Here is a 12,587-nt window from a genome sequence, read left to right as displayed (position 1 = left end):
TTGCCTTCAATTCGGGTCTTTATCAATATAAAATATAAATCGAAATTACTTAAGTAATACAAATTCCAAGTTGATGATTCCCGACAATTTAGTTCGTTCTTCTTTATCCAAATGCCAAATTAGCTAACTCTGTTTCTGTTGCTTTATATGGAAATCACTTCCGAAATCAATCTTTTATTAAGTACCTTTTCCTCTAATATCTTGACATTTTCTCAATTAAAATCATGTTGATGACTAATTCTGTGTTTATTACGGAATGCTGTGTAGTGTTCAGAGTTTGAATTTACAGAATAATACGTATTCTTTAGACCCACTATATATGAATTTGTTTACGGAATTGTGACATTGGTTTTATCCCCTTTTGTTTTTATTTTTATTTTGTCGAGTCGCGAGAAAACGCTTATATGTAAGTTGATATAATTAAAATTCAGACAAATGATTTTAATATTTCTCTAATTTTTCGTTTTTGTGCTTCTTTTGAATGACACAGCAAATCTGGCAATCCGAGCAATGTGATTCTACTTAGTGACGCAATGTATATGACTTCAGTTTTACTTTGTCAGTTTTTCCTATGTAAGTTTTTATATTATTATTGTTATTGTATTATATTATTATATAAGTTAATATTTTTGATAATTATTGGGCTATTCATTACATAGCTAATTTGGCATTTGGATAAAGAAGAACGAACTAAATTGTCGGGAATCATCAACTTGGAATTTGCTTGGAATTTATTTATATAATTTCGATTTATATTTTATATTGATAAGAACCCAAATTAAAGGGTCAAAACGTTTATTTTATTCGTTTTGTTATTATACATTCACACGAAATAAAGAATTTTCTGTGCATCCGAACAGCTGATGTACGCTCTGATGGACTTTTTTCATTTTTCACTGATAGATTTTTTCTAGCTTTATTTTAGATATTTGTTTACATAATAAAATCATGTAATTAAAACAAGTAAATCACGTAACAGAATGTTTCAAATCAATATATGATTTTTTAATATTACGTAATTTGGAAAATTACATAATATTAAAAATAATTCCATCCATCATGTAATTTTAGAGTTATCAAATTTTAAAGAATTAAATAATAAAAATGGAAGAAAAAAACATATCACCATACAACTTTTAAAATTGTGTGATTTTAAAAAATCATTTACTGATTTGAAACAATCTGTTATATGATTTATTTGTCTTAATTATATGATTTTATTATGTATATATAACTTTGTAATATGATTTCTTCAGAAGGGGCATTGTTAGAATACAAATCATTTTTTATTTTACCTTTTAGAACACATTGTTGATGCTATCGTAATGCCATCAGTTTCGTTTGTGCTATCAGACATAACGTTGCCATAAGATTTATTCACTGTGTCAATTCCACTGCTGACTTCTTCATTCTTGTCTCTGCTTGTGCCTGATTTACTGACAAGTAGAAATTCTCGACGAATAATTTTAAAATCCATATTTACCATAGTATCTGTCCTGAAATGTGTTAAAAATGCATGATACTATTTATCACATTAAAAAATAATAACAAAACAATTGCAAAAATTATACTTGTTTTCTGTTTGTGTTAATAATAAAGTTGGTACAGCAGTTTGTAAAAGGCGTTGTCTTCTCTTGTCCTCTGCAACTTTCGATTTCCTTTTTGGTACCATGAATGAATTTTCCGAAAAATGCAATGAACATATTCTTGCTAAACATATAAAATGTAACTTTATATGTTTCAGAAATATAGAAAAATTATATAGGTTAGTAAAATATAATATATATAATAATATATATAAATATAATAATCATAGTAAAATTGTAGATAAATGCATTCTAATGGAGAATCTATGTTAATGTATTATCTAGCATAGGATAGTTGATCAGTGATGTAAAAAAAGCCCATCAGAGCCTACATCAGCTATGATTAAATATATATTAAATATGATTAAAAATGAACTTACCAAATTGTTCTTTGTGACGCATGCGATTTTCTCCGATTCTTTGCAGCCAAGTTTCACGCATAATTTGATTTTTTGGCAAGTGAAAGAAACTTATACGTTCACCATTACATTTATCAGAAGTGCTGTGGCAACCATTTACTATACAGTAGTGTACCATCTTGTATTATTACACTTATCAATCAACAAAATTTCCGAATTTCTCTACAAATGAAAATAATTCTTATCACTCTTCAAAAACGAATATACTTTGCGGCACAAATGCTTGTTTCCCTACTGGATTGTTAGCATACTAGAAAAGATAACATAAAACATGAGCACAATATATGAAGTAGCACAACTCTCTGTTGGCACCTTTGATATTAGTGTTAGCCAAAATGGAGTGCGCATGCGTGAAATAAGTAAGTTACCTAACTACGTTGCTATGGTTACCACCTAAATTTCTTTTTCTTTTCATCCTTTTTTCACTCTGTCAAAATTCCTCGCAAAATTCACTAGATTTATTCGCATCCAACAAATTTGTTGAAGTAAATGCTATTGTAGGAACACATTGGAGCATATTAGAGCATGCGACGCGAATAAACCTAATATTGCGATGAAATAATTTAAACTTTATGAAAATTAATAAAAATAAATTGTAAATATATTGAAAAATAAAGAAAAAATATAGAAAAAATTAGGAAAAATATTAAATTAACTTAAAAATATATATTTATACAAAGAAATATTATGTAATTATATATCTATGAAAATATTATGAAAAAGAGCTGAGAGATATACAAAAAAAATTTATATACATGTATGTCCAAAAAATAAATTTAAAATGCAATAAATAAAAAGAAATCCTTTTTGCTCGATTTTTTATGTTACTTTTTGTTCACTTTTTCACTTTATCATTTTTTCACAAAAATTAGACCAATCTCTCAAGATTTCTCATACATTTCATCAAATGAACAATACACTTAATACTTTCCTCTAAATTTCTACTCTGACCCATGTATACTTGAAAGACAAATGTTTAAGTGGAATATTGAAACGCTTATTTAAATAGAGAGAGAAAGAGAGAGAACAATAAAAAAATGGAGGAAATGAGACGGGGCAACTTGCTTATTTCATGTATGCGCATTCCATTTTAGCCAACATAAAATCGGGAGAGTTGCGCTACTGTATATATTGTGATATGAGTGTGCTTAGAGTCCCTATAACAGAGTCTAAATAATGCTGAAGTGATTGGTGATTAGTTCCGCCATTAACAGTTAAGTAACGCTATCGTTAATTAGTCAATGGCAGGATAATACTAGAAGAAAGTGCGGCTCTCATTGGCTGTCACTAGTTAACGATAGCAATAATTGTCGATAAAATGTTTAGAGAATCTCGCAACAACAGTATAGTATACATATTAGGTGTAGTAAAAAGTCATCGCGTATTTTTAAAAGACATCTATCAGTAAAAACCGCAATTACTTTCTTACCAATAATATAAATATATCTTGATAGAGTAAAGTTTCAGCTTTAAAAATCTCTTTTTTAAATTATACGATACGACAATTTTTAATGGAGTTATGAGCAATTAAAGTCAAAATAATTCTTTTATTTAATCCGCGATAACTCAGTAATCAAAAGTCGTAGGAATATTTAAAAAAAACGATTTTGTAGGGAAAGTATCAAGCTTTCACGATATGTAATCGAAAATTTTCTCAAATTCGTTTTGGACACGTTACAAATCCACAAAGTGAGAAGAAAATTTTTCGTCTTTTTCAGCTCGTAGTTTTTGGTATGTAAAAATTATCAAACTCATATAAACTTAAAAAATGTGATAAGCTTTTAAAAGTAGAGATTTCAAGCTTTAAAACCCTTTTTTTAAATTTGAATTTCATTCATTATTGACGAAGATATTGTATATACAACTTTGAGCTAAAAAATACGCGATGACTTTTTACTACACTTAATATTATACAAATATATCATTATATAGATGATTGCAAGACATATGGCTCCAGCGCACATATGGCAACGCACGGTGGAAGTTATCGCACTAATCAATAATTCTATGTCCTTAAGTCGGCCTCACCATAAGTCATTAACTGTTTAGAGAAATCCAGAATGTTTAGGTTGGTGCAATTGGTATGATAGTTGTTTAATTACCCATACTATGACAGTAATCCACTTTCGTTATAACTGTTTAGAGAAATCCAGAATGTTTAGATTGGTGCAATTGGTATGATAGTTATTTAGTTACCCATGCTATGGCAGTAATCCACTTCCGTTATCTTCCCGTATACATGCCGTTAAGGAATCACATGGTGCGAAAGTGATTATTTTATCTCTCATAATTTCTTATATATTATTTCTATAAAGTGTGATATAGTTATTATGAGTTTCGAATGTAATTCTTCAACATCTTTCTACACTTTCTTTGCAATACAGGTAATCATTTATTGTTTACTTCATTTATATTTCCATCGATATTATTTTCACTATCTTTTATATTGGATATTACATATCAGGCCATCATGGGTTATATTAACAGGAGTTTAGAACAATTTGCGTAACTGCAGAACCGTATATGCATAAAAAATTATGTAATCGTATTTTACACGTGTCTTTATGATAAAAATGTAATTAAATAAATCTCTTTATACATACGGTTATGTATAGACTATTCAAATTTATCTGGATAAGTTAGATCAAGTTAAGTTTTCGTGATGAAATTGGGCAATACGAATTCTTTTATATTCTTTTAGAAAACGATAAAAATGATTAGGAAATATAAAAGAAGATCGTCTAAGGGTGCATATGAGGGAACCAATATGAAAAAAAGCAATTGATTTGATTGAAAGCAATTAAAAGTTCTCGTGGGAAAGACACGCGGGATAGAAAAATGCGGAGGAGCGCTGATTGGCTGTTCGAATCACGCATCCTCTGTCCCGCATGCTGATTCCCGTACCGTGTGATTTCACTCTTTAGAATCAGACTACGCATTGAAGGTTGAGATTGAAGATTGAAGATTGAAATTTGACAATGGGGACAAAAGAATTTTAGCTCCTACTATTTTGATTTGTCAAATTTCAATCTTTCAATCTCAATCTTCAATGCGTAGTCTGATTCTAGCCTTATAGGGACTCTACATGGCCCATATTCAGAACGCATTACAATGATAACGTTAAGGCGCTAACATGCTATAATTTACGTCACGCATACTATAGATATTTAGAGATAAAGCACGTTCTGAACGGACCCTTGTCTTCTTACATCATGAGCATGTACATCTTAGATTCTTATATACCATGCGCTCAGCAGCGACAGTACTCTTTCAATCGATTTGTACTTTGTAAAGTTCATTGTAAAGGTAGAAAGACAGAAAATCTCGTTGGCGTATTCTTATGTATTTTGATTCTTTTTCGTAAGTGAATTCAAATTTTTCAAATTGTCAACTTGTTCTGATGAAATTCATGACGTAAATCAACATTCGATTTTCGAAAGTACGTCATCTGCCGTGTGAATTGTGATCGTGCGCAGCGCGACGATGTTGTCGATTTTATCCATGAACTTTTCGAGAAAGCGTATCGTGCGTGCGCTCAAATCTACTTACGAATTCCGAAGTCCGTGTGAAGAGCTCAAAGTGCGTCGTTCGCGCATCGGGGGCGTGTAAGCATTTGTAATCTTGATCTTTACCGTGTGTGTGTGTGTGTGTGTGTGTGTGAGAGAGAGAAAAAGAGAAAGAGAGAGAGACACGGTTACACGTGTTTGAGGATGCGATGCATCTATTCCGTTACGATGCTACGACATACATACCTTCCGTTCTCACGTGTTCGAGGAATACCTCTAGTGCCGTGATTATAATTGCAGCGGCGTAAAATGTCAGCACAGCTAAGCATGCAAGACAAGAAGGATTTAGAGAAGTTTACCAAATATCTTGCGTTGAGGGCTGCCCAAGTCATAGTGCAGTCAAGATCGGGCCAGAAAGTCAACACCACGTGCAAGCCGGACTCATCAGCTGGCGACTGGGTAAAAGTAAAGTTTTCTTTAGTCCAATTTATTTGGTTTCATCAAAACTGCTGAGATATTTTTTTTTTCAAGTTATATATACACATGTATACATTAATGGATGCAGTAAGCAAATACTAACTTTTTTTAACTTTTCTTTACAACTTTGCACTATTTCTGAAGAAACATTGTATGCTTTAGGTACGTTCCGTTTTATGCATGATGTGCATAATATATTATTTTATTTTACTTTAATATTTGATGAACAACAAGGATAAAATGATATATCATGCGCACCATGCATGAGAAACAGAACGAACCTTTTCCCATTTGGTGACACAAGTCTACACAATTGTCGTTTTATCTTTCTTATTCTCTGAATATCAGGAAAGATAGAATAATGCTTGTGTTGATTTGTATTACTAAGGACCGGTTGTTCTATACTTTGGATAAACTAGGTGATAATTTATCTACTGAGTAAACAAAAGAGTAAAGAGATAAGGGAGTAATCCAGTGAGCTGAAGTTTATCAAAAAGTGGAAATAACTCAGCTTAAGATCTAGTTTTACAACTCACAATTAACTCTTAATCGAGATTCAACTTATTCATTATCTCTTTCCAATTCTAGAATTAAAAAGAGATGAAACAATAGATGAAAATGAGAGAAACAAGTTGAACCTCAGTCTCGGTTAAGAGAGTTGGGCTTGGAAAGTACCCAATATCATAAAACTTGTTTCTTTATTAAACAGCACATGTAAAATAGAAGCTGTAGAATGTGTCACATCTGATCTCCATTACCATAGGAGGATTAATTATACATTAAAGTATACATATTTATTTAAATTCATTTTTATTAATAAATATATATAACAAACAAATGGAGTATATAAAGCAAATGGAAAAACAAACAGCACCGATTCAATGTTTTTTTATTTCTATTTGTTTATTTAGTGTAACAGTAAAATTTATATTTAGAATAGTTTTCTTTTCAGTTTTATTATTTCTATATTGAAATATCAGAAAATTGCAGGTAGATCTTTTTAGTAAGAAATACTTAAGGGATCATATATTTCTCAGCTTCAAAAAATCGATTTTTGAAATTATTTTAAAAGGTACATATCTTAGAAATCTTTTAAAAACAAAGCGAACTCGATATTCGAATTATTGACGAAGTTACAGCTGCTTTAACAAAACTAGTCGCTCCACAGATCAGATTTCCAATCAATTACCGGTAGTGTTGTCGTCTGAATAAAAGAAAAGACGAGAGGAAAAATTATTGTATTATTTGTATGAAGAGTCTGTAATATATTACTGAGCCCATTTAGAATCCATAGCTGATTTAAAGCTGTGGAAAAGTACATTTCAGTCGCGTGTTTATTTGTATATCGCGTGTTTAGTATTTCAGATAAATGACTAAGAGGTCCGGTTATACCAACGTTACTCTGACTTTAAACGAAATTTAAAACTCTCTCTGGCTCGTTTTAAAGTGAAAAAGAGACAGAGAATTTGATCAGGCCTTATAAACAGATATGACAGGACGAATATTTATCAACCAAAAAGAATCAAGAAATGATTCAAGATGACTTTCCTGATCCATTAAAAAAACAGCCTTTGACGAAAACAGAAATAGAATTCGAAGAAGCTATGCATCTGCAAAAAAGTTAAAAGAGCGATAAGATTTTGAGGTGATAGTATAATAAATGCAACTTTCAGCTATCAAATTTTAAACTTTTTTTGCAATGTTTACAGCTATTAGTGCATATGTAAAATGCAAAACGTACGGAGGTAACATAAAATTTACAGAAGCTGACATTTGAAGCCTTGGATTTAAAATTGTAATACAATGTGATGAATGTGAGTCACAGCGTATTTCTTTCTGTTAACAAATTGATGACTGTTGCAGAAATTGTTTATGATATTTCACTGAAAAATGCTGCAACTGCAGAAAAAAAAAGAAGTAGATACATTTGAGGATGAAGGAGGAACTGAAGGAGCAGATGGGAAAGCATAGATTGGAAAAAGCATAGATTTCCACCTTTTTTCGGTGTGGTAACTCATTGGAAATTTGACAAAAAATGTTATAGACATTATTATAAAATTGTCTTGCTGTAAAGCCTGCGAATATTGAAGAAAAAAAAGCAACATCGAGGAATATGCAAATTGGATTGAAGAGCATGAGTGTGCTGTAAGATTTTATTGGATTTTATTGGGGCTTTTTTGGGTTTTTGAGATTTTTTGGGGGTTTTTTAAAATAAAATTGATTATTTGATATTTTTTTCACGTAATATTTAGTTTACGTTGTATTTGTCTTGTATATTATTTAATTACATATTCAAATAAAATTAATTATAAATAAATTTTGTAAAAATCTTGATAAAATAGTTATAAATTTTTCAAATATAAAAAAACACTTGTATATAATGAAAACTCAACAAATAGAAAATAAGAAATGTCCATAATGGTTGAAGCTGAATCTTTTAATTTTTAAATAATTCAATATGAATTTGTATATACTATACGATATATATGTATCATATTTGTAGTCATTTGAATTGCACGCCGAAATTTTATCGGACTTAAAAACGCAGCTAAACTACCGAAATAAATATCACAATTGAATTTTAATGCTCAATAGACATCTATTAAGCTCTTAATATGCTAGAAATTAATAAATAAATCTATTTATTGTGAAAAATATTATCTCGGCTAGGAGTTGTACCCGGATCTCTAACATTCCGTGCGAGATTCTAAATTTTTAGATTATCGAGGTTTCTATAGTGAAGATAAAAAAAAAATAATGATACTACGTATTAAAAACTATATTAACACTTATTTGGATAATTTAATACTGAAAGTTAACGCTTAAACAAATTTTTGTTTAACAAAATTTTTAATTTCGCCAAGGTCAGACGGACATGATTAGTAGAACTTTTTAAACCCTTTTTCTGAAACATTTTTCTTGAAAATGTATACTTTTCAAGATATTTAAATTTAAGAGGTCTAGGACTTTTTATATATCTTGTATATATTAAAATTGGTATAATATGTTAACATTGTATCGGTCCAGTTTAATATACCTATATTCATTAAATATTTAAAAATACGTTTCTTTTGTGTTACTGATTAAAAAATTTATTTTTCTTATACAAAATCTCAATAAAACCCAAAAAACTCATAAATTTCGGGTTTTTTTAAGTGGGTAAAACCCAAAAAACAGAGGAAATTTTTTTGGGAGTGGGTAAAATAATGCCAACCCTATAAATTATGAAGGAAACGGAATACAGGAAATATTCAATGGAATGCAGGAAATGTTTCAGCGATCGCTTCAATTGCACGGAGTGAAATACTTACGTCGATGACGGTAAAAGATTTCAGGGTATTCTGAAAATAAACCTGTATGATACTCCGGTTACAAAAAAAATATGTAGACCATACATAAAAGAGGATGGGGACGCATCTTTGTACCCTTATAAAAAAAAAAAAAGTCTCGGAGGAAATCTTACAGGCAAACTGATTGACGAAGCTTCGTATATCGGTCTAACCATCAAGACATACACTGATTCTGAAGAGATGAAAAAAGTTATATATAGGCGACATTCTTTCATAAAATTTCAAAGGACGAGAAACCACAGCATCATTATTGCCCACCTGAAGAAGAATCGTGGTGTTTATGACAGCGAGCATGTGCTGCCAACAACTCGAATGAATACAGACATAAACTAGCTCTTTCTAAATTGTAGAAGATGCTATTCGACCTGTGTACAAGAACTTTAGCGAAGAATATTTGCTTTCAAGATGTATTGGCGACTATACTCAAAAATCGAATGAGAATCTAATCTCTCATATGGAAGATTGCTCCAAAAAAGATATATAGATATATAGACTCTATGATTGTTGAAATCATAGAGCTATATATATATTGCAGCAGTAATATTTAACGAAGGCTTCTGTTAACAATTTTCCAAACTTTAAATTGCACCATTGGCAATGCAGCATACTATATAGTGCCACATATGTGTCAAGAGACTGACGCACAGCATATTTCAACGGGCAAGTTTCGAGTGCAGGAAGCGAGAATTCATCGTAGACAGATGAGATTGCAGGCAGAAGAGGATCATACTGTAGAAGAGGAGCAACTTTATGATGCAGACATCGCTGATTAAGCGTAAGTAAAAAGTTTTTCATTTTATCCCACTTAAAAGCACTTGCAAAACTTTAAACGCGTTTTTCTCGAAATAGCATTTGTCAGAACGGTGGGCATAATAACAACTGCCTCACCGTTCGATTAACTTCATTTTTGGTATACGTATTCTAAATTAAGATTCGCTATCATCACAAAGATTTTTTTTTTTTTTTAAATAAATTTAACTATTTTCGAATAGCAATAAAAAATAGACGATTTTTTTGTGAAAATGACTTTTCTTCAAATTGTGATCATTTCCGTAATGTTTTTGTTTCTTAATCCCTTTTGTCACACGAGAACTATGCTTCTAAAAAATGATAAAAAATAAAAAATGTTTGTTTCAGATAAATATTACGAGCTGAATCATGCCTACCGTTTTATCCGATCCAAAAAACACATTCTACGCTACTGGACGCAGCTACGTTTTTGTTAATTTTTTAGTTTATGTACACGTTTTATGTTTAAGAGTCCACCTTTAAAACAAAACAATTAAATCAATCAACTCTATAGTTTTCTTACAACCTCTCACCACATTTTGACTACTTTTCAGGTCTAAGAAATATATGATCCCTTAAAGGTTCAATTTTGCTAAATGCCAAGATAATTTAAAATTATAGTAATTATATTTTAAACATTATTGAAAAGTATTTTTTATTCAGTATGTCTTATAAGAATTATTTTTTATAAAAAACTCTGTGATGCAAAATATTGGATTAAACCAAATAAATTGGATGATTCATAAAGTCATTTTTAATTCTACTATTTATTATTTGAAGGATTTAAAAAAAAATAAAATAAATATTTCCATATTTGATGTTGTAGTTTAATCTGGCAATAAAAGAACTACCAGAAGTGTCAGCTGATGCTAAAAGGGCACTATGTGGAGAGATAGTAAGCTCAGCTGTACCTCTATGCATAGAAATTTCTCTAAAAACAGTAGAGGGTGATAAGATGGTTTTAGAAACTTGGAGTCTCAGCGTTTTGCCAGAGCAAAGTGATCCGGCTATACGAGTAACATATACTGTGTATAACAGAATGGGGATTTTATTGAAGTCCTTGCTTTCTGTATCGAGAGTTACGCCTGCTTACAAATTGAGCAGACGTCAAGGACCTGACTCCTATACCATGTGCTATCGAATATACATGGGAGAGCCTCAGCTACATAATTTAGGTTAGTTTATCAATGAATAATTCACAGAATTATTCTTTATTTTTTTTTTATTTATATATTTTAGAATTTATTTATAAATATATGAAAAATGCAGTGTGTGAATTATTTTTTAAGAATCAATTTTTTACCAATTTTATCAATTTTTTTATTTTTCAATGTAATATACAATATATTAATTTGCTGTATAACATGATCTCATTGAATATTGTCCATTTTATAACAGGTGATAACTATAAACATGTAAGAGTAGGTCAATTGTGTACTCCAGTAGGTACTATACATCTATCAGTTTCTTATAGAACAAAAATGACAATATCGCCCACTCATAAGGGACGAGATTCTATCATGCTTAAGAGCGATCATTTTCATTCAGACTTAAGTCCGCGTCATGCACGATATCAGCAAAGGTCAGTAAACATGGGTAAAATATTTACATGTATTTAATGAAAAATGTTTACATTTTAATAATATTTTAATTTAAATGTAGCGAAGAAACGTCAAAGTCACTTAGTGACACCATCAAAGTTGGTGCATTTGTGATAAACAAGCCTGTTATTGTCAATGAGGAAGATCTCGTGATACCAGACGTACCATTCAGTTCGCTATTAACACCCAAACAAACGTCGCCTCCTCCAATATCACTAGTAGAACCTAATTCGAAGACTACAATGGCAGCTCTTACAACTGATAGCAACAATGGAAATAACGAGAGACTTAATAATGATAATACAACTTCGAAATGCGCATCCCAAAACGGATCTAGAAGGAGTAGTTGTTCAATGACTAGCGCCAACGATGATTTTATTATGGTAGATTTGGTAATTGATGCTCTTAATCCGAACTGATAGTACGATAATGTATTATATATATGTATATGTTCTACAGTGTGAAATTTGCCTAATACTGAGAAACATATTTCAATAACAATATTTCGTCTAGTTGTAAAAAAATATTTTGCACTTTTCTTTTAAAATTGTAATATTTAATTTAAGTTTCAATTTATAAAGTTTAAATTTGAAGAGGCTATAATGAAAGAAATATACATATTTATATAGAAAATCTTTTAAATATAAAGAAATAGACAAGAAAATCTATAGATAAAATATTAGATAATATTAATATTTTATTATTCTATACCAATTTAAAATTTGAGAAAATAATTATTGTAAACAATTTTTTTTTAGTAGTAGTATTGCTATAAATCGTATCGCTGTAAATCGAAATTTTAATTACTTTATCTCAATAAAAAAATTGAAAAACTCTTTTTAGATTTGTATACAAATTT

General features: G+C 30.2%; 1 protein-coding gene across 4 annotated transcripts in view; it reads left to right on the top strand.

The window, feature by feature from the left end:
* The first annotated feature begins 490 nt into the window (after positions 1-490).
* LOC108745335 (autophagy-related protein 13 homolog) overlaps positions 491-12,587 on the top strand; it is a 12,953-nt gene continuing 856 nt past the window's right edge. The window contains exons 1-5 of one of the 4 annotated variants that reach the window (XM_018481440.1): positions 491-573; positions 5,812-5,976; positions 10,954-11,302; positions 11,526-11,709; positions 11,790-12,120. In XM_018481440.1, the coding sequence (XP_018336942.1) occupies positions 5,821-5,976; positions 10,954-11,302; positions 11,526-11,709; positions 11,790-12,120 (1,020 nt within the window). In that variant the 5' untranslated portion in view covers positions 491-573; positions 5,812-5,820. Of the gene's footprint in view, positions 574-5,262; positions 5,611-5,811; positions 5,977-10,953; positions 11,303-11,525; positions 11,710-11,789; positions 12,121-12,587 lie in introns of those variants that run through there. The other 3 variants (XM_018481441.1, XM_018481442.1, XM_018481439.1) reach the window with 3 other exon arrangements.

Source organism: Trachymyrmex septentrionalis, unplaced genomic scaffold (genome assembly GCF_001594115.1).
Source record: "Trachymyrmex septentrionalis isolate Tsep2-gDNA-1 unplaced genomic scaffold, Tsep1.0 scaffold137, whole genome shotgun sequence".
Taxonomy (NCBI): Eukaryota; Metazoa; Arthropoda; class Insecta; order Hymenoptera; family Formicidae; genus Trachymyrmex; species Trachymyrmex septentrionalis.
This window is presented reverse-complemented; position numbering and strand designations above follow the sequence as displayed.